Here is a 23246-nt window from a genome sequence, read left to right on the forward strand (position 1 = left end):
CCTGTACCTGAGCTTTATGAAGTCAAGCCTACACCTTCCCCTTGGGATTCACTTTTGCTGAGAGATGTCAAAGACCCAAGGTTCTTGGTCTACTAAGATGATGAGAAACATTCCAGCCTTTTGTGTTCTTCATTGGCAGGTGGTTCTATGGTGCTTTCAGGGATCAGCTGTTTCTTCCTTTGGTTGGGCAGCAGTGAATCCATGATGGTAGGCGTGCTGTGTCTGTATAATGGATTGACCATCTCGGCCTGGAACTCTCTTGATGTGGTCACTGTGGAACTGTACCCCACAGACCGGAGGTATGTTAAAATGGGCCTCCAGGAAGAGGTGCTCTGAGCTTCATGGGACCACTGAAAAGTCATAGAATATAAGCCAAACTGTCATTTCCCAAGGGAAGTGAAAATCCAAAAATAGTATCTGGTTTATGAGGTTGTAGTTTTCGCTCCTATGTCTTAAAAAGAAAATGTAAGGGAATATAGTTGCTAGTGGAAGAAATAATAGGGCAGTGAAACCGGTGTGAAGGGATTTAATTGTGTCTATGACTTAGTTTGGTGGCTAACAATAAGAGGAACCTATAATGAAGCAGTGAGGGGCATGATTTAACCCACATTTTGAGTTGCTAATCAGTCCTGAGAGGGTCCTTACTTTCCTTTGCAAGTGTCTACATGAGCTCTGTATTAAGCAACCACACAGAAGTCTCTAGACCATATCTTTTGACCTTCCTGGTCTGTTGGAGGGAAGCCCACCACATTTCCAGTTACAACAACAACAGCAACAACACAGATTGCTATTAGAAGAAAAGTATGCATCAGACCCAAAGTGGAGACAAAAAGACTACACCTTTATCAGAGAAGGGGCTAAAAGGTAGAGTTTGGGGGTAGAGCTATAGCAGCTGAAAAACTGTAAGAATAAAAACCCTGTTTTTCCATTTGACATGAGCAAAGACAAATGGCCTCTGCCTTTTTTAATTTCATGTATACTTTGTCACCACAGAAGCCCTTTCTGCTGGAGGATAGGGTCAGTAGTCTCTGGACTCCAAAATGGAGAAGGGATTTTTCTAGGACTATGCAGACATTTGGGGTAAGAATCTTCAACTGATCCCGAGTACCTCCTTTTGTTTACTGGCCCCAATGGGGTACATTCTCTGCCTGTCCAGACTCTCTAGCTTAGATTTCTTCTTCATGAACATCTATCACTGAGCGTATAGAACACTAGCAGAAGTATATACCCATCTCCTGAAGAACATCTCAAACTCTCATGGATGTCTAATCAAATATTATTCTAAGTAACCTCCTATTGAATATTTAGGCTCTGAAAGGAACCACATACTCCACATAAAGCATCTCCTTCATTCATTCAACAAACATTGATTCTCGTTTGTGAGTGAGCTCCTGGGACAAATGCCAAAGGCCTTAGGATGAGGGTGCTGCCAAAAGAGAGAGAGAGAGATTAGGACTCATTAAGACTCTGCAGTATTAATTGAGTATTCTTTTATCAACCCTTCATCTTGCAAATAGGGCCCAGAGGTAGATTAAACTATACATTTAAAATAACACCCTGGGGTGCCTGGGTGGCTCAGTCAGTTGAGCATCTGACTGTTGATTTCGGCTCAAGTCATGATCCAGGGTCGTGGGATCAAACCCCACATTGGAGTCCACACTGGGCATAGAGCCTGCTTGGGATCTCTCTCCCTCCCTCTCCTTCCCTCTCCCTCCCTCTCCCTCTCCCTCTCCCCCAAGTGTGTGCTCACACTCTCGCTCTCTCTCTCTCAAAATAAAATAAAATTAACCCCTTAATGTTAAAGCAAGGCTATGGCATTGTCAGATGCCTTTTTGTTATGCATTTAAGAGTTTGATACTCTTTTAGATGACTCAGGTGCTAATCCATCTACCATAAGGGATGGTACTCCTCTATGGCAAAATCTGGCTTCAAGAAAACCCATGAATTTGGCAGATCCCCCCCATGAGAAACATAGGCCAGCTCTAATTCTGTTGTTGAAAATGTTAAACATCAACTAAAGCAAGAACAGAAACATGCACAAATTTTATTAGGAGACACGCCTGTGTGAGAGAGAACAGAGAGGGAAGTGAAGTCTGGGAGAGTTGCCCCGAAGCCTGAGCCCCAGCAAAGGACCGAGGAAGGATATTTGGGTGGACTGCCCCAGACCTCCAGCAGTCTCAGGAAGGTTTAGCAAGGCTGTTGAAGGGGGCAGGGGGTGACGTCAGCTTCCAACAAGTCCTGTGTGTCCCGAGAACCAGCCTGCAGTAGCACTCCGGACATGCTCAATTATTGGAACAGCAGAACGTGGGGATGGATTTGAGAGCACAGCAGCTGGGGCAGCAACTTGGATGTCCGAAAGGTGTGTTTACACCTCAGCCGCACCTTTGCTGGAGGACACTCTCCAGCTCTTATACAGATGTAATTAGATACTGTGCAGCAAGTCAGTGTGTTCAGTGATCGAGAGATAACTGGCCCTCCAGCACTGCCAGGGCCCTGGTGAAGGAGCTAGTACTCCCAACTCTGTTTCCAGCTAAAACTGTCTCTTCCATCTCTGCCGTGTTCCTCTGGGTCACACAAAGAGGTCTCCATGGCTCTCTGGCTCATCTGTCATAGGAAAATGCCAACTGTTTTGAATGCAAGCATCCTGTGGCCTCTTCTCCCCGAGAAGGCAGAAGAGTACATCTTGACAAGAATTCGGACTAGAGCCTGTGATATTTCATATTGGAACGTAAGCACCGCCAATTCCCTGCCCAGTTTCTAGAATCTGCCCTTCATGATCACAATAGGACGCTCTGCTTCCAGGTCCCAAGCTCAAAAAGTAACTTTTGAAGCCATTTAATAGTGACTCCCTATCAAAATCCCAGTCCAAATGATTCTATCTGGGGAACATAATGGAAGGTTTAGTCTAAGTGCTATGGCAGTTACTTAACACTTGAAAACCACATTTGTCAAGCACATGATGGCTTTTCTTTTAATGTTATATACCTTTGGCTTTTCCTAGGGGTTATGTTTGCCTTTACTGTGAAACACCAATGAGGACAGGACACCACCCTTTACAGTGTACTTTTCCCTCTGTGCACAGTCCACCCCCCAGTATGCAGGGAGCTCTGGAACCCCTCGTAAGCAGCTGCTCTGTTCCTTCATTTCATGTGATAAAAATTGGTAATTCTTCACATTTCACTCTCTCTTATGCAGTAAGGGGGCCCATCTCTTCTAAATCTGCATGGTCCAGCTAGTGCTTTGTTCCTTCTCATTCTGATTTGCCCTCTTTTCTTCCTCTTTTATTGAGTTTGTGTTTTTCATAAGTTACCCAAATTATTTCACAAAGAGGCAAGGAAATTAAAAATCGGAATTAGACACCCTTACAAAAAATAGCACTTTTTTGTGCCTAAAACGTGAAACAGGAAGTACCTACAAGCACTCTTTGTTAAGAAAACTTCTGTTTTCCCCCTCTGCATGCCACATTTTACTTCTGAACACCAGGTGTTGGGGGGCGTTCTTAATTTTTTACAATTCATAGCAAACAACCGCTATATGTCCTACGACTTAATTCTAACAGCATCTATCTGGAAATAGCCTCAGATCCTACAGGCTAGGGTCTCAGTTCCCACAAGACTGCCCCCATTTCAGACGCCAAACACAAGTCAGGTTATCACCTGCAGTTCTGACCTACTGGCTATAAATTGGAGTTCTCACAACCCCTTCCTTGGGTTTGAGAATTTGAATGGCTCGCAGAACTGAAGGGAACATTTACTTACATTTACCAATTTTATAAAAAGATGCAATTCAGGAAGAGCCAGATGGAAAAGATGCATAGGGTGGGGTATGAGGGAAGGGCCCGGAAGCTTCTGCTTCTCCAGCTGCTACTACCCTCCCAGTTCTTCCAGTGTTGACCAACTTGGAATGTCAGCATCTTGTGGTTCAGGATTTTTATAGAGCCTAATCTCTAGCCCACCCCTTCCCAGTTCCAACCCTCTAATCACTTGCTCTTTCTAGATCACCCCATCTGGTCGCTTTCTAGGGGCCCCACCCTAAGTCACCTCCTTAGCATAAACTCAGGCATGATGAGAGGGCTGCATTATGAATAACTGAAGGCATGCCTGTCACTCAAGTTTTAGCAGCTAGAAACCTGGACAGAGACCCCCATATGTTTCTTAGACCACACCTTTCTCCTGTGTAAGTGTCACTATGATTCTTCTATCTTTAAAACCTTAGCATCAAAAGTAAGCATGACATAATGGTTGCAGTCTTAAACAGATACTTGATGACATTTCAGCTTTCCCCTCAGGTTAGAAAGATAATGGACAGTAACGGTGCATAATACAATCAGGGGCAGAGAAAAGAGTGGAAGGACCCTCACAAAGACACAGACTTGTAGAAAACTCTGGGCTGGTAGTGCATCCCCACTGAGTCATTTTAGTGGAGTCTGTGTAAGATCCAGTTTGTTGATGGAGATGTGAGGGGATCCATTTTTTGAAATAGAAGCTTAGGGAAACATTTTAGTATATTCATTCTCTGACACTCTCTGACACCAAATATATGGCGTCTTTTCCAACACCAACCAGTTCTCCAATCCTGACACCACGTGGAGTTAGCATCAGATCCTACAAGTTAAAGGGCTCAGTGTCATGAGACTGCCCCTGTTTCAGATGCCAGCTGCAAATGGGGTGCCCAGTCGACTCACACTTCTCCCCAGCCAACTACAAATTGATGAATTTCCACAACCCTGAACAGGTTTGATACTTTACTATATAAAGTACTTGGGCGAGGTAAGGAAGAGTCCCAAGTGCAGGAGCCTCTCTTCCCATGGAATTAGTTAACTTACACCACCCTGTTTCCATGTGAATGCTTTCACCAGTCTGGAAGCTCTCTGGATTTATAGAGGTTTCATTATGGAGGCATGACTGATTAAATCATTGGTCATTGGTGACTTAATTTCATCTCCAGCTCCTCTCCCTTACCTAGAAGTTTGGGGTGGAGTGGGGGGCTAAATTTTTCAACTGTCTATTCATATGGTTGGTTATTTCCAGAGACCAGCCCCCATCCAGAAGCTATCTAGGAACCCCTTAAAATAAAGCAGAGATGACCTGTAGTTTTCTGTTATTATGTGGAAAAACTGAGATTTTATTGTTTTTATTTTTTTTAATGTCTAGTCATTTTTTGAGAGGCAAGAAGGGACAGAGCGTGGGCAGGGGAGGGGCAGAGAGAGAGAGGGAGACACAGAATCTGAAGCAGGCTCCAGGCTCTGAGCTGTCAACACAGAGCCCGACACGGAGCTCGAACCTACAAACAAGATCATGATCTGAACTGAAGTCAGATGCTTCACTGACTGAGCCACACAGGAGCCCTGAATGCTGAGATTTTAAAGACTGATACAACTCAATGTTACCCAGAGTAGGTGAGGGTGGAATTAGTGCTCAGAGACTGTTATGGGAATTCTAAAACCAGGCACAACATTTTTAGAGGGAGGAATTTTTTCCTATAGGTGAGGTGTTGTTTCCTCTGACTGCTCTCAAGACTTCGTCTTGGTGTGGACTTCTTTGGGTTACTATGTTTGAGGTTCATGCAGCTTCTTGAATCTGTAGGTTTGTGTCTCTCGGCAAATTTGTCAGGTTTTCAGCCATTATATATTTGAATATGTTTTCTCTTCTTCTGCCTAAACTCCAGTGACATAAATATAAGATCTTTTGTTACAGTCCCACAGGTCCTTGATGCTCAGGTGATTTGTTTTTAGTCTATTTGCTCTGTTTTTCTGATTGGATACTTTCCAGTGTTTTCTCTTCCAGTTCACTGATACTTTCCGCTGACTCCTCCATTCTGCTGTGGAACCCAGTCACTAGGCATTTTTTTTCTATTTGTCATGATGTTTCCTATATTCTTTATTTTTCAAGTGTGTTGATAATTGCTCAGTGAAGCATTATCATCATTACTGCTTTAAAATCTTTATCAGATAATGCTAATATCTGTCATCTCAGTATTGGCATCTCTTAATTATCTTTCCTCATTTTGTTTGAGATCTTCCCAATTGTTCTTAGGATGACTGATATTCAATTGAAAGCAGTCATTTTCATGTTTTGTTATACTTTAAATCTCTTGTAACCCATTAATTTCTAGAGCTCTCTGGGAGGAGAGAAGGGTATGCTACCTCATTATTGCCAGGTGAAGGTAGATGTCCAATGTCCCCACTCAGCCTCTATTAACAACCAACCAAGAGGGGGTATCCTCATTACTGCTGTCCCCCAGTGGGGGTCCAGTCTCCCCTCATGATCATGATACCATGGAGGGGAAGAAGGGAGAAGGGAAGGAGCTCTTTACTGGCCAGCAAGAGTCCCAGTTCTCTACTTAGCCTTCCCTGATACCACTTCAGAGGCAATATCGAGGCACCTCATTACCGTTTTGTGAAGGTGGAAGTCTCTCTCCTTGGCATTTGCTTGTATGCCTGGCAGTTAGGGCAACTATTTTCCTGGTATTCGTTTGGAAAAGAAAGAGTATTATCTAAACATATTCTACCTCTCTAGGCTGCTCCTCGTTGGGCAAGAGAGAGCAGAGTTTGTTGAAGCTTTTAAAATAATCTGTAGGTGGTGGTATTTCCACACCGCCATGTTCTTTGGTTCCGAGTCTGAGACCAATGCAGCAAAAATGAATAAATAAATAGAAATAAATTTTTATAATGCAGGGTACTCACACCTCTCAAGTTCCCTAGCTACTCTGCTTTTTCCTTCTGTCTTTCAGAGTCTTATGTTTGCTTTATAGTAGCCAGTATTTTTTAGCTGTAGTTAGTGGGAATACTCATGAAAGTATGACTATTCCATCTCCATATGAATTTTAATATTATTCATTTACTCAACTACTTTCTTTTTTGAGTGCCTGTGATACAACACTGAACATGCTATTTGGGGTCAACTCCAACAGAGCTTATGTAAAAGTGAACATCAGGTACAGTAGAGTCAGGTCAGAGTTGTTGTGAGGCAAGTAGACGGTGCTGTGAAAGCAGAGAAGAGGTCTTCCTGTCACTTCCTGAGAAGTGACATCTGAGCTAAGACCTGAAATATAGTAGGTGATAGCCAGGCAAAGAGATAGAAAAAGAACATTGAAGACGACACACAAAATACTATCTGAAAAGCTCTGGAAGCAAGAGTTAACAGAAGTAGGTAAGTAACAGATCATGAAGGATCTTATAAATTGCATTATCCTGTGGGTGATGGGGAGCCCTTGAAGTGTTTTGGGAAGAGGGACAAGATCAGACAAGAGCTAGAGAGTTTACTCCAGTGGCCAGAAAGGCAGCAGGAGGACTGGTTAGGACACTGAAAATAGTGATGTGAACTAGAAAAATGTGGGTAGGAAAGGAGAGAAATCAATATTCAACATGTTCACAGAAACTTAGAGATACAATAAACAAAATTTCGTGGTGGGTTAGATGGTGGGGTGCGGAAAGAGGTTGTCAAAGATGATTCCAATTTCTGCCTGTGCAGTCGAGTGGATGGTGATGGGCATTTTGAGATTGGGACACAGAAGGGAGAATAGGTTTGGGCTGGCATCGGGAAGATAATGAGCACCATTTTGGATATGTTGGGTTTTCATGTCAACCTGACGTTGTCTGATAGGCATTTGAATTACTATGTTTGGATGCCAGAAAGACACCTGAGCTGGGGATAGAGTGTTCTTTCACTAATTCGTTAAACAGATGATTTTGGAATATGTATCACGTGGCAGGAGTTATTCTGGTTCTTGAGATACGGCAGTGAACAAAACAGACCAAAACCCCTGGCTTGATGGAGCTTATATTCTAGTTGGGGAAAGACAGTCAAGAAACAATTAGGTAAGCAAAGTAGATATATCAAATGGTCCTAAATAGAGGGAAAATAAAGTTACATTACGGCATAGAGGGCACTGGGGCCAGGGGATGACTATTAACACGATGGTCTAAGAATATGCGACTATAAAAGATGACATTTAAGCAAAGATGCAGGAAGATACTTCAAAGAGAACATTCACAGCAGAGGCAACAGTGAGTGTAAAGGTCCAAGGGTGTAAGTGGGAGACCACTAGCAGGAAAGGTAAAGAAGCTTTTTACCCTGGAGCAGCATAAGCAAGGTGGACTGCAAGAGGCAGTAGGTCAGAGTGGACACAAAAGGCTTTGGTCTTCATGCTGAGAGACATGAAAATCCACTGGAGGATTTTGAGCAGAGTAGTGACATGATCTCAAGGATGTTTTCAAGGAGAACTGGCCTTTGTGTTTAAAATACATTATAAAGGATCTGAGGTGGAATCAAAGAGACCAATTGGGAGTGCACTGCAATTATTGTGGCAAGATACAATAGTGCCAGTGGACAGGGTAAGAACTGGTTAGATTCTTGGGGCGCCTGGGTGACTTAGTCAGTTAAACATCCAACTTCAGCTCAGGTCACAATCTCACAGTTTGTGAGTTCGAGCCCTGCACCAGGCTTTGTGCTGACAGCTCAGAGCCTGGAGCCTGCTTCGGATTCTGTGTGTGCCTCTCTCTGCCCTTCTCTGTCTGTCTGTCTGCCTCTCTCTCTCTCTCTCTCTCTCTCTCTCTCTCAAAAATAAACATTAAAAAAATTTAAAAAATTAAAAGAAATTGGTTAGATTCTGAAAATATGTTGCAGACCAGAGGCATTACTGAAAGTTTGGATGGTGAGGTATGGGAATGAGTTGTTGGGGGAAAAGATACTCAGAATGACTTCCAGGCTTTTGACCAGAGCCACTGAAAGCCTGGAATTGCCTTTGTTTACATAGGAAAGATTGTGTGAGGGGAAGGTTAAGGAGAAAGAATCAGGAGCTCAGTTTTGTTCATGTTAGGTTTGAGATGCTATTAAATATCCAAGTGGAGATGTCGGCTAGGCAGTTCCATGTATGAGGCCAGAGTTCAAGGGAGAGGACTAGGTGGGAGGTAAAAAGGTGAGTCCTTGCAGTGTATAGATGAAATTTAAAGTCATGATGTCAGATGACACCACCAAAGGATGACTTGTAGATAGAGAAGAGGGGAATTTTGAGAACTCAGGCCAGAGACATGAGAGAATCCAAAGGTCAAGCTGATAAGGAGAAGTCAGGAAGGGAGATGGAGACTGAGTGAGTGAGGTAAAAGGAAAAGACATTAGGTAGGTCCTGGGAGCCAAGTGAAGAAAATGGTTCCAGAGGAGGGAGTGATCAGGTATGATAGATGCTGGTCATGGACCAAATAGATTAGCGAATTTGTTACTAGAATTGGAGTTATGGCAGCTACTAAATTACTGGCATGGAGGTGAAGATCGGGGCCTGCTCACCTGTATCAAGGCAAAAGCCCAGTAGCCAGACTCCCATCCATGGCAACAGGTGATCCTGAGGCAGCCCCAGGTTTGACACAATCTTGAGGTTTAGCTGACTTCTGTACCCCAGACAGGGCTGAATCTGCAGGTGGGAGATAAATGGTCCCACCTGTAAAGACGGGAGGACCTTAGGGACAATCAACACGTGTACACATGTGCATGTTTGAAGACAACCAACCATCCCTTTGTTCTTCTGCACTCTTGTGGCATAACTCTCCTGGCACTTGGGCTGGTGACCATATGTGGAGATCAGGCAGTAGGGTTAGAGAGGCTGGGGCGGGGGGGGGGGGCGGCGGGGAGCGGTAGTTCAAGTCAAAGGAAATAAAAGACAGAGGCCTACAGAAGAATAATGTGTCTGAGAAGGCAAAGGGTCTAGTCCTATGGTAAATCCATCAGGTAAGGAGATCCAGGGTTACCATAGCAGGTAACAGCATAGGCAGCAAGTTTAGTGTACCCGGCTAGGAGACAAGGAAGGGTTCAACAGGCCAGAAACTCGGGCCAGGAGAGTAGACAACAAAAAAAAAAACCCAGCCTGTCAACAAGTGGTCAGAGTAATTAGGAGTCATCGTCATCTGCAAAAATGAGGCCTGACACTGAGGAAGGGCTTTGTAAGTCAGAAATCTCTGTAAACTCTACACTTAGCACAACAGGACAATGCTAGCTTGCAGTGGACCCTCAGTAATGTTCATTGGAACTGCCTCTTGCCCAAGGCCAGAACTAGCCCAGGTGGAGGTGGGGTGGCAGAATTACAGTGAAATTTGGGGGAGGGAGGTGCCTCTCTGTTCATGCACTCAGCTGTGGCCAATCACCTCCACTCGATCCTCTACCTTCATCCCAACTCTACAGTAACAGCTGGGGATCCTTGTCGAGGCCAGCTGCACAGTGCCCCTGAGGACCTACCACAGTGACTGGGACTCCGTGGTCCGTGTGGTGCACTTCTTCTTCCAACTCTGAATTTCTGAATTCTGAGGCATGGCCTTGAGAAGCAGAGAGCAGTATTTGCAGTTCTGCTGGGATCGATGGGGGGTTGGGACAAAGGAAAAAGCAAGTAGTTGTAGCTGGGTACATGTCCTTGAGGCTGGGACAGATAGTGAGGCTGGGAAGACAGGATAGCTTTGAGAAGCATTACAAGGGAAGAAATGAAGAGCAGAGCAAAATGATAGATCTTTGAAGTTTGAGCATTATTGAATATACAAGTCATTGTATGGTATTTGGACAATTTCTAATCATCCCTATAGAACATCAGACTCTGTCCTGTGTCAGAAATAAGCAGGGAGCCTATTATATGTACTGTAAACAATGGGCAACTGATGTGAGACTCTTCTAACAGATGGGAAATATGACTACAACAGTGTACCAGAAAAAGAATAGATTTTCCCAGCTTGTCAGGAATCTAAACGGGAGCCCACCCACTGAACCACATTGGTCCAGGGGAGCTTCCTTTTTCCATCATCTCTCCACACCGAGGTGCTGCCACCATCTAAATCGTCTCAGTCTTCCTTGGACTGGGAGATGCCAACACAAGACATGTTCCATTTATTGGGTTCAGTCAAGGCTGGTTGGAGTCCCGCCCTCTCTCTTATAACTATGAAAAAAATAGTAACTTTTCCTTCATCTCTTTGAATCTTCAAAGAGTAAACAATATGCAATGATAGGTTGACCTTGATTGATCTAGTGTTCATTAATCCCATTCTTTACTTCCCTTCTTTTTCTCCCCTCCTTGGTCAAGGTTTAAAACCCCCCTGAAAATCCTAAACATAGCCCACCTGATGTAAGAGGATACATGGGCTGGCTCACTTTCGTTCTCAGTTCCGGCCTTCCCGTCATTCTGGGTCCAGGCGTGACTTCCTACTGCCATACTGTGGGTGTGGCAAAGCTCCACTGCGGACGCTTCCTGTGTCCTTATGGCCCAGTGGCCATATTTACCCCTTCTCCATGGAGCTCAGGGCAAGGAAGTCCCGCTTTGTTAAGTGATTAAACCAAAGCTGTCCCTGCTTGGCCTCCACACAGAATCCCTCAGCCCAGCAGGCCTGTCTCGTGGGTATTCTCCCAGCAGCATGCTCCTCGGCCTTTTTCTGGCCACTGGCCTCCTTCTTCCTCCCCCCTTACACATGCAGTTTCAGACATGACCTCAGAAAACATTTGAAAGTAAACCCTGATTGATTCCACCTGCTATTCCCTGCTTGTCCTGGTCAGCTGCTGCTGTCACCCAACACTGCAGGATGGTCCTTTTCCTCCATGAGCTGAAACCAAGGCATCTGCCCAGAATTAACCAAACTAAGCCCCTCCCCTGAGGGCTGTTACTGTTAGGCAGAGAAGTTCCCCATTCGGTCTCCATGCTCTATCCTGAAGGTCTTTAATCCTGGATCTTTTGCTGACCAGCTGTGCGACCTCAACGAGACCACTCAGCATAACTGTGCCTTATTTGTTTGAGATACAAAATGAGGACATTCTACATCTGTGGCTCTGAAGATAAAGACCATACTGATTTTTTTTTTTTGAAGATTTTGAGATGAAGTATTCTTTCATTCAACTATCGTTTCTAACCAATCTACACTCCATCTGTGTCCGTTCACCGTGCCTTATTATTCTTTGTAGGCCTTTTCATTGTATTATACATGTCTATATTTTATGTGACCTGAGTCTTTTTGGCCATTCAGCCAATGTCAGACCCTTTCTGTCTCCGGCAGTTAGAAGTGGAGTGTGAGGGGGTGGGAAGTATGCTTCACCCACCACCTCCTCCCCAGGTAGTCTGTTATGATGGCAGCAAATCCTAGCAAATGTGCACATGGGCACAGAAACAGTCATGCAGCCTGTTCTGGACTCCGGGGAAGTCCATCTCTCTGCCCTTGGGTACTGAACAAGCCTTACATGCAAGGGCTATGGGAACATCAAGATATGCTGATGGCAGGGCCATCAGACTTAGAGCTGGTCAGGACTTTAAGTCTCAGGGGCCAGTGGCTCTAGAATCTGGGGTCTCAGCTAAGGGTACCATTCCACCAGTTTTAGGTGGCTGGGCTTACAGGATACTTGTTCATCCATGGTGCTGAGGGCAGAACTTTCTTTCCAATCAGATACTGCATATCAACCACTCATATCACCAATGAGAAATTGTCTCTTTGTTCATTAACAGACTTTTCTTCTGCACATTTCTAAAATGATGTGTAAAGCCCTAAATAACTTTCTCTAGCCTGTTGATTCCTGATTAACATGTTTCAAATTCTAGAGTATAGAGAAATTTCTCTTTATACTGAAGTACTTTTATTTTTTATTTTTTTTTTAATTTTTTTCAACGTTTTTTATTTATTTTTGGGACAGAGAGAGACAGAGCATGAACGTGGGAGGGGCAGAGAGAGAGGGAGACACAGAATCAGAAACAGGCTCCAGGCTCCGAGCCATCAGCCCAGAGCCTGATGCGGGGCTCGAACTCACGGACCGCGAGATGGTGACCTGGCTGAAGTCAGACGCTTAACCGACTGCGCCACCCAGGCGCCCCAATACTGAAGTACTTTTAAAGCAAGTTACCACCCAGATCATACGATGTTAAGGTGGATGTTTGTTTACTATCTGTTACCCACTAGAATGTGAGGTCCTTCAGGGATGGACTTTGTTTTCCTTACTTATTAGCATAGCTCTAGGTGAATGGGAGGAAGGGAAGTGAAGGGGGTGCTTTTGAAAATTCAGCTGGTTGGAGCGCCTGGGTGACTCCACTGGTTAAACGTCAGGCTCTTAATTTCAGCTCAGGCCATGATCTCAAGGTTTGTGAGATAGTCCCCCATGAGGGGCTCTGTGCTGAGCATGGAGCCTGCTTGGGATTCTCTCTATCCCTCTCTCTCTCTCTGCCCCTCCCCATTTGCATGCATGCGCGCAATCTCTCCCAATCTCTCTCTGAGTAAACAAACCTTAAAAAAAAATTAAAATCCAGCTGTTATGGGCTGTGGGTTTCCTACCCATGTGGGATCTAGTACCGCCACCCCCCATCTAGGTGAGCTGCTTAGACCTGTTGTAAGGGAGGTAGTGCTCCTCTTCCCTTTCCACCTCTGCTGTCAGAGCCTGTGACCTCCCAGTCCTTCAGCTGCCAGCTCCCCCTTGCCCACACCCTGCCTACTGGAAACCCTCCTCCTCTTCTCTTCCCCTTCCTCCATCAACAGCGCCAAGGATGCCTGGTGCTGCCAGAAAATACAAGGTAACTTAGATCAGTCCTTTAGCCTTTCTGGGGCTTGGTTTCCTCACCTGAAAAATGGAGGTGAGTCAGGCTCTGTGCTGAGGATTTAGGTCATCTATTTAACCTTATGTAATCCTCACTCCAAGCTTACAAGGTAAGGAGTCTTACTCCATTTTCTGGTTAGGAAAATGAGGCACAAAGAGGGCAAGTAACTTGCCCTGGGTCCCTGAGGCTCAAACCCAGCTGTGTGACCCTGCAGTGCTGCTCCCAGGACAGACATACCTATGTCTCTCCTAGAAGGTTTTGGTGGGGGGGGGGGGGGGGGGAACCTCTGAGAACTGGCTTCCTTTTTTTTTTTTTAATGTTTTATTGTTTATTTATTTTTGAGAGAGAGAAAGCAAGCAGGGCAGGGGCAGAGAGAGAGGGAGACACAGAAGAATTGGAAGCATGCTCCAGGCTCTGAGCTGTCAGCACAGAGCCCGATGCAGCACTGGAACCCACGGTCCACTGTGAGATCATGACCTGAGCTGAAGTCGGTTGGATGCTAAATGGAGTGAGCCACCCAACCACCCCTGGGAATTGGCTTCTAAGAAGCTCACCTGGTCACTGGGATATACAGTCATGTTCAGGAATCCTGGCCTTAGATGAACTCTGAATTCCCTCCCAGTGCTGTCTTTCACTCCATTATTATCCATCCTGGCCCAGGCACTCACCTAGTAGCTTCATCAGATACATGGTGACTCACAAAGACTTCCATTATTGCCCGACTGTGAATATTTGCATATCAACAGCACAAGCTGTAGGAAGACCCTTGATGGCGGTGGGGATGGGAGGGCTACTTTGGGCCCAGGGATTCCTCTTGGCTCACAAAACCATAGGTAAGTCCTTCTCCACTTGTATGTGACTAAGGCAAGGCCCGCTTGCAGTGCTACAGGATGCCATCCTCCCAGGTTAGGGAGGACACACACAGACCATACACACACACACACCCACGACTTACCTGGATGAGACACACTTTCTCTTTGTTGAAGATCAGAAAGTAATTGAATTCAGCCTTTTCTGATTTCAGAATGTGAAATTAGGGTTATTTCCTGTGTACAAGCAAAGATTATAGTCTGGCATCAGTAAACATGGCCTGACCAATGCCCATTAGAATGCCCTTTACAGAAAGCTACTTCCAACATATTTTTAAGATGTGGGGAAATTCCTTCGTTCTTTCCACAAGTATCCTAGAGGGGTTAAGCAATGAATGAATGGAAAGACTCCACAGTCCTGCCCCAAAGATCAGGCTGAATCCAGACACAGAACTGTGACATTGGTACAACCCAGTCCTTGGGGGGGGGGGAGCGGTTGGGGGGACCTTGTTCAGCAGAGAGAGCCTCCATGACCGCCCAGAATCCTGCTTGCACAGCAGCTGCATGAAAGTTGGAAGAGAAAGAAATGATTCAGGTTAGATGAAAAACAGATAGCCTCTGGGGGAAATGAGCTGTGAAAAGCAGAATAAATAAGAGAACAGGAGCAGGGAGGGAGAAGAAAAGAGGTTGGATGAAACCTTTGCCTTGGAATCCCGTCCTGTGGGCCATAGTCTCCCTCCTATCCCACCCCCACACACACCGTCTCATAAACGTTTCCCCTGCCTGTGTTACACTGCCTGATAGTTCCTAATGAACACATCCAGCCCTTGCTTGTGAAGGTGTTCATTGCAACATCATTCGTGTTCCCCTAGTTTGGAAAGCTCCCAATTATCCAGTGGTATGGTTACAGAAACAATGGTTATATGCCAAATCACTTCATTTTAAACAAAACATAAACAACGTGGGATGGTTTTATTAATTTTGGGGGAGAAGAGCAGAAAGCAAAATTGTATAAATCCTGTGATTGGTAAAGATATGGATATGAAAATATGAAAAATATGGAAGCACCCTGAAAGGAATTCAGAAATGAAAACCATTTTTTGGAGGGGGGGGGCACGTAGATATTTTGCTTTTGTAATTTCCTTTGGTATATCATAAGAAATCCAGTCAATTCAAACATGCAGTTTTCTCTGGAAGAATTGCAGGGTTCTCATCCCAGGATACACCTTAGATTCACACAGGACATAAAAAATATCAATGCCTGGGCTTCCAGTAGAGCAACAAAGTCAGAACTTCTGTGGGTGTGGCCCTAGGCATTGGTATTGCCACATCACTGTGGTTTTTTTTTTTTTTAATGTTTATTTTGAGAGAGAAGGAGAGCTTGAAGGGGAGTGGGGGAGGGGCAGAGGAAGAGGAAGAGAGACCCATCCCCAGCCTGAGATCGCCTCCTGCCCTCTGCACCCCCATAGTACCCTGTAGCTATCTGTGTCACTGAGTTAAGCATGTTGTGTTTTCATGATCTTTGGGCATCCATCTTAATGCAAAACAGGACTTTACCTTAGTAATTTTGGGGCCCCAAGTGTAGTACTTGGCATATAATGCTTAATAAATGCTTGTTAAATGAATAAATGCATAGAAGGATGGGTAATTTAGGACCATGTTAAGGACCATTTTGGGGTTTCTAGTGCTCCTAGCATTGCAGTGCAGTAGCTCAGATGGATTCAGTGGTGAAATTGCTCTTTCAGGTTAATCCGGGAAACTTGCCATCATTTGTAACATTTCCGTGAGAAAAAATGAAATTCATTTTGTGCTTTAAAGAGCCAACTACTGCATGAATCTTTAGATCACAATGTACAGTAGTCCCCATTATCCGAGGTTTCCCTTTATGTGGTTTTGGTGGGCGACTCGTGTCAACTCAGGTCTGAAAGCAGATGAGCCTCCTCCTGATGCAGTGCCAGAAGGCCAGCAGTAGCCTAATGGCATGTCATGGTGCCTATGTCATTCACCTCATCACACGTCATCACAACAAGAGGCATAAGTATAGGGGTGCCTGGCTGGCTCAGTCAGTAGAGCATACTACTCTTGATCTCAGGGTTGTGGGTTCAAGCCCCACACTGGGTGTAGAGATTACTTAAAAATAAAGTCTTGAGGGGCACCTGAATGGCGCAGTCACTCAAGCGTCTGACTCTTCGTTTCTGTTCAGGTCACGATTTCACGGTTCGTGGGATCAAGCCCTGTGTCGGACTCTGTGCTAACAGCATGGCGCCTGCTTGGGATTCTCTCTCTTCTCTCTCTCTCTGCCCCTCTCCCGCTGGTTCTCTCTCTCTCTCTCTCTCTCTCAAAATAATTAAATAAACATTTTTAAAAAATAAAACTAAGAAAATAAAATCTTTAAGAAAAAAAGGAAGAGTGAGTACAGTACAATATTTTGAGAGACCACATTCACATAACTTTTATGACAGTATATTGTTATAATTGTTCCACTTTCCTTTTAGTTATGGTTGATCTTACTGTGCCTAGTTTATAAATTAAACTTTATCTTAGGTAAGTATGTATAGGAAAAAATATGTATATAGAGTGTGGTACTCTCTGTAGTTTTAAGCATCCCCTGGGGGTCTTTGTTGGAACATCCCCCCTGCAAATGAGAAGGGACTACTGTAATACTGATTTAAGGACTGCCTATACGTTCCAAAATGCCCCTTGCTGAGTCCTTAGTATGCCTTTTCTAACTTCTACCACTGATTTGACTGAGTTATCTAAAAACAGTTTTTCCCAAAAGTTTAGACTAAGCAAAGAGAATGCTTACATTTTACCCCTTAACAGGTACATCCCATGAGCTGAGTCTGGATCTGTGCCATTGCAGGCCTTTCAAAATGAGCATTTAACTTGTTTTCCTTTTTTTCTCATTAATTTTTTTAAGTAGGCTCCACACCCAACGTGGGGCTTGAACTCACAACCCTGAAATCAAGTGTCTCATGTTGTCCTGACTGAGCCGCCCAGGCACCCCTAATTCGTTTTCCTGACCTCAGCAGTCAACGGGGCAGATGCTTCAGTCAGTGTTTAAAACAACGGCTAATGCTGGCATGGTGCCTACCACGTGCTGGGCACTGCCTAAATGCCACTACTAGTCAGCATCCCCTGCTTCTTCCCAGGAGCCCCATAAAACCCCCCGCTGACCCTGCCCTGAAGTCAGAAAAACCAAATAAGAAAGAGGCTGAATGTGAGGGCAAAACTATCCTCACTTTCCGGAATGGTGCCAGCAGATTCCTTTTCCCAGCCTCTAACCAAAGCTGGAAATGGTATAAATGAACCGGCCCCTACAACATGGTGAAGGCCCTGGAGAAAGCACAGTCCGGCTGCAGTGAGGAAGGGCTGGCGGCCACATCCGCCATCAGCTGAGCCCGAGGGCTGCGGTGAGCCAGGTCCCTGCACTAGCACTGGGGTTCTCAGACAGGAGGAGTTAATGGGGCAGGGACAAAGCCACCTGGATAAAATGTGGAACAGGACTGCTGTTTGGGAAAAGAATTTCCACTTAAAAGATTTAAGTAGGTTGAGCAAGAATTGAAAACAAAGGATTCTGTCTGGAGAGGTAGGGGAACAAGGGATGGAGTTTATAGAAAGATAGTAGATCATTTCATTCTTTCTCCTTGGTACCTGTTGGATACAAGAAGGCACAGAACATCTTTGGTCTGAAAAAAAAAATTCATTAGTTTGTGCTGCTGCTGAGAAGTCAGCCAGTGAATTCCAGCCTTTGCAAACTCTCAGCTCTCTCTCCACCCTCCAAGGACTTAATGAGCACGAGGTGACTTGTACTTTGTGTGTCTGTAGGAGTTAATGGCATTCCTTTAATAAGACCAAGGGAATGAATGAACTAAAAGGTTATTTACTTTATAAACAGATAACCCGCAAAGGAGAGCTACCTTGAGAATGATTTTTGTAAGACGGCTGTGTGTCCGATGCATGGGAAATCATACCCTTCTGCTCACAAGTATTTGAAGAAAGAATTCACTTATCCAAGGAAAGGATGGTCACATTTTCTCAAATCCCAACGCTAATTTAAGGAAGCTGTGTGCTTTTATCCATACCAGATTTTCATGTGCAGAACTGCCTCAGCGTGGTAAAGGAAAATGGAGAGTCAGGATATAAAGATCTGACCATTGTTTTTGTTTTAGAAGCTTCTGATACCAGATGCTCCTGGTGTATGTCTCTTAGTTCTGTCCAGAAATCTCAGGAAGTTGTCCATTCCTCTGCTCCAGTGTCCATAACATAAGGAGAGAGATGCTCATATTTTATACCCTGTTCTGAGTGACAGCTTGGGAAAATACAGTTATTTTAACCCAGCTGTAATTTCTGCTTGGGTCCCTCTGTAGGTTCAGCATGGAGAGAATTCTTCCTACGGAAGAAAGGTTTCCTCTTATCAGCAACAGACACACTAGCCATTTTTCGCAGAATGATACAGTTTATCTTACTGCCGTAAGATGTATTTGCTAATTTATGACTCTAGAATCTAGAAACTAAAATGTGGTTTTAAAAAAAGTGAAAGAGGGGAGCCTGGGTGGTTCAGTCCCTTAAGCATTTTACTTTGGCTCAGGTCATGATCTCACGGTTGGTTTGATATGTGAGTTCAAGCCCCACATCGGGCTTTCTGCTGTCAGTGTAGAGCCAGCTTCAGATCTTCTGTCTCCCCCGCTCTCTGCCGCACCCTCCCCCCTGCCCCCCCCCCCCGTCTGGCACTCTCTCTCTCAAAAAAGGACTTTTTTTTTAAGTGAAAGAGGCCAATCTGAAAGGCTACCTACTGTAGGGTTCCAACTATATGACATTCAGGAAAAGGCAAAATTATGGAAACCGTAAAAAGACCAGTGGTTGCCAGAGGTTATTGGCGAAAAAGAAGGGGTGAATAAGGGGAGCACAGGGGATTTTTTAGAGCAGTGAAACTATTACTCTGTATGATACTGTAATGGTGGATATGTGCCATGATACATTTGTCAAAGCCCACAGACTATAAAACACAGAATGAACCCTGACCTAAATTAAGGACTAAATAACAGTGTATTAATATCGGTTCATCAATTGTGAACATATGTACCACACTAAGATGTTAATAATGGCAGTGCGGGGTGAGGGGGATATATGGGAACTGTCTTTGCTTTTCACTCAATTTTTTGAAAAGTTTTTTGAAAACCTAAAACTCAAGAAAGTATTAAAAAAAAAAAAAAAAGGAGTTCAGCCTCGTAGCATCTCCATGGAGGTGAAGAAGGCAGCGGATGATGATGTCGTCCTACTTAGGTCCTCTGTGGTACCCAACCTGCAGCTTCCTGCAATTTCATTTGGAAATAGTTATCAGCACATTAAATCTTATCTTTCTAGTCATTGTTACTACTACTAGTCTCTTTGTTTAAAAACAAAGCAAAAAGAAGAAGAATATAAAATTAGCCTACTCTCTTCTCAAGAAGTTCCTGTTTTGCTGTCAGAGATTCTGTTACACCCCTTCCACACTGCAAACAGGTGGCAACTTTGCCACACTGCAGAGGTCCAAGTACTCTACTTTCTAGGTGTTTTGGCCAAAAAGAGGATTGGTGTTTGCTGCCCCCTTTCTGGTCTCTTCTGACCCCTGGACTCACTGGCCCCTGCACGAACTCCCAGGCTCGCTTCCTACAGGAGTTCTTATTCCTCTCTATGGTGTGGGAAGGGGGTCAGTTAGCTAATAACCACAACAAACATCTACATGTTGTAGAAAATGTCTCCAGGAACAGCACAAGTAGTGATGAGTAGTTGTTACGACTGACCGGCTGAAGGAAAGCCCACGTGTACACATTTACAAATCAAAGAAAGATGTGTACCAGATGCCGCATTTTACAGCATAGAAAATGCACTTCCCTCTGGAGGGGGAAAAATGTGTCCACCCATTATCTTGCATTCAATTTGCTTTCAATTCACACATGTACCCAGGGAGGCATAAAAAACTGAACTGGCATAAAGGCAGAGGAAATCCATATTCTCGCATGATGTCAGTCCCCTCGTGAACCACATGAAGTCTCCTACCTAGAAGTCCACGGTAAAATCCCATTCAATGCACATAAAGACAGTACGTCTCTTCTTTTCTGAAGATTGTGTCAAGAAATGGGATGTGGTCTTATTTATATAGCACCTGCCCGTCTCAAATGCCAGTAGAGTGAACAAGATCATCTCTAGGCCTACGATCTGATTGTCCCCTGTCATATTTTTCTGGACTTGATTTCCCACGTGGAAGTCTCATGAGGAAGAAGGAAGTACCATTAGCTCCCTGGCAGGCCACCCAGCTCAGTATTCAGTGTTTGCCTGCTACCAAAACCTTTGTGAAGTGAGCATGACAATTTACATCTATGGCACCAGAAAGGGGAGGGATACAACCCAGTCATCCCTGATTGTCTCTGAGAATACCATGGCTTTAGTTATTTAAAGTCTTGCACGTTGATTAAGCTGTGAGAAAGTAGGGAGTTAAGAATCTAAGGAAAATGTGGTCTTATGTTTTAATTTAACTCTGGAAGAAGAGAGAAGAGACTTCTTCCTGCAATTTCCTTTTTCTTTCTGTTCATGATAAACTGGAACCTATGGGCAAGACAAGAATCACTCATGGTGCTGAGAAACTCACACGCCGAAGGAACAATGCCCACAGCTGGGGTTCCCTGCCTCCAGATGTGCTAACAAGCATTTGATCATTTGCCTTAATGATGTACAAAACTCTTCGTGGAGATCCTCGAACACTCCCCCGTAGGATGTTTGCGTCTAAGGCTGCATCTGCGGAGTCACTTTGTCAACCTTGTCTTGTGTCTCTTCCCCTTGCAGGGCAACAGGCTTTGGCTTCTTGAACGCACTGTGCAAAGCAGCGGCCGTCCTTGGAAACTTAATATTCGGCTCCCTGGTCAGCTTCACCAAATCAATCCCCATCCTGCTGGCCTCCACTGTGCTCGTGTGTGGAGGACTGGTGGGGTTGCGCCTGCCTGACACACGAACCCAGGTCCTGATGTAATGGGAAAAAAGCCATCCATCCTGCGTTTCTTTCTCCTGCCCTGTGTCAACACTCCTGACTCAAGGCTTCAGATTTTTCAGATACCAAAATGTGGTGAAATATCAGAACACTAACCCTTGCCATCACTAAAATTTATTTGCATACCATCCTGCCCCTTGTATGTGATTTTGCAGTTTTGTTCATGAGTTGCTATCTTTCCTGACTGGGATGCTACCAGTGGAAGCATTTTTTAAGTGCCCTCGTCAGCCAGGCCTCCCTGAGATTCTGATCACTGAAGGGTGAGAAGCCTTCGCTGCCCTAAGAAATACATCTTCCTTCTAATTTAACATCCACAGGAAATAGAAGTTGGCATATTGTTGCATTTGTGCTGAGGAGAGGGATTCTTTTTTTTTTTTTTTCAATCAGAGTGATATTTCCTGTTTACTTAGCAAAGGACACCCAGCAATTCTTGCTGTTCTAGCAGGGCCTTTCAAAGAAAACCATGTGGCCCCAAACGGAGCTGGGTGGGGCTCTTTCAGGCATGACAGTGAAGGTGACTCTGCTGACAAGAGAAATAAAGGCCATGCCGTTAGCAGCAAAGATCTCAGTGAACTAACTACACAAGCAGGATGTCTGCCCAGTTAAAGTCCTGAAAAATATGCGGGGAAGGAACCACAGTACTGTCGGTGATTATGGTCCAGGACGTTAGAAAATCAGAGGTCAGAGACAGATCTTCTGCCTCTGTTTACCCCCATCTCCTCCTTGCCCCCGCCCCAGCTGCCCTGTATTTTGCCAGATAGCATATGCAAAGAGAGAAAGCCACTTTCTACAAAACTGGATCTGCCTGCCCGATTCTGCCATTTATTCACACTGTCTCCACTGTAGAGATTCACCCCTAGAGCCATTTGGAAATGCAAAATGATGTACCGCTTTTCTGAAGGACAGTGCCCACCCCCCACCCCCACTACCGCCTCCCAGTTGACAGTGGGCTTTCTAGCTGGCAGCATGGACAGAAGTGGGTCTTCTTCCTCGAGCTTCCGCTGGCCAGTGTGTTCCCAGCCGCCGCTCTGTGCGGAGTCCCAGCCTGCTTAGTCCACGGGGCCCCCTCTTGCAGACATGGGCAGCATCTCCTGGTGGTCTGGGGCTGCTCCTTTCACCGCTGGAATCTGCCTGGGCCTGGAAGACAGAGGTCCGCAGGACATTCCCACGGGCTCTCAGCTATGTGACCTTCTCACCCCTCGGGGCTGCCCCTCCTCCAAGCTTGTCCTTTTTACCCATCTTCTTTGAAATCCGAAGCCTCCTGGTAGATTCACAGCAGAGACCAGCAGCCAGGAATAAATCCCATATTAAAACAATATTCTTTTCTTTTTTTTTTTAACTCCGTCTTGTTAAAGGGTTATCCTTGTTACCTTTTATGGCATTTCTAGCAGGCCACAGCCCCAGGACTCCCCATGCTGGGAAGGGAGAGCCTTTGTTTCCAACAGCCATTACGTTCAAAGACGGTCCTAACCCTGAAGGCTGTCTACCTAATCATTCCCCTTCCTAATCGTTCTCCTGGAGCTCCAGATAGCAGAGTGCAGACTCTGTGAAAAGCTTCTTTCATTAATGTAGCCATTAATCGACCACCCCTTGGAGTAATTCAGGTCTGTAAAAAAGGGCAGTGTGGTGTTGGAGTCTGGCAGGAAGAGGTTGGTTCCCTGGGGAGACCAGCTCAGGGCCCCAAACACCAGGAAAACTCAAACCCCAAATGGCAAAGGTAGCAGGAAGAGGGAAAATCAATAAAGACTGGATGAGATCTCTTCAACTGATACCAGCAAAGGAGGGAAAGAAACACAACTGACTCTCACTTCTGCCTCTGTAATATTATTGTAGAACAAAGATTGCATTCAGTCAACCCAGGAAGGTACCCTGTA

The 23246-nt window shown here is 44.9% G+C and overlaps 1 protein-coding gene and 1 long non-coding RNA gene across 2 annotated transcripts in view; one reads left to right on the top strand and one right to left on the bottom strand.

Annotated features, from left to right (window-relative positions):
* SV2C (synaptic vesicle glycoprotein 2C) overlaps nucleotides 1-21505 on the top strand; it is a 216835-nt gene extending 195330 nt beyond the window's left edge. Inside the window, exons 12-13 of the mRNA XM_027039758.2 lie at nucleotides 140-299; nucleotides 21171-21505. Of these exons, the coding sequence (XP_026895559.1) occupies nucleotides 140-299; nucleotides 21171-21354 (344 nt within the window). The 3' untranslated portion in view covers nucleotides 21355-21505. The remainder of the gene's footprint in view (nucleotides 1-139; nucleotides 300-21170) is intronic.
* On the bottom strand, nucleotides 221-11873 carry LOC128315963 (uncharacterized). Its single transcript, XR_008299211.1, has 3 exons — nucleotides 11093-11873; nucleotides 9285-9435; nucleotides 221-350 (listed from the first exon to the last, which is right to left on the bottom strand). It is a non-coding gene; the product is annotated as an uncharacterized LOC128315963 (long non-coding RNA).
* Nucleotides 21506-23246: the final 1741 nt, after the last annotated feature.

The sequence above is a fragment of the Acinonyx jubatus genome, chromosome A1 (assembly GCF_027475565.1).
Source record: "Acinonyx jubatus isolate Ajub_Pintada_27869175 chromosome A1, VMU_Ajub_asm_v1.0, whole genome shotgun sequence".
In the NCBI taxonomy this organism is placed as follows: domain Eukaryota; kingdom Metazoa; phylum Chordata; class Mammalia; order Carnivora; family Felidae; genus Acinonyx; species Acinonyx jubatus.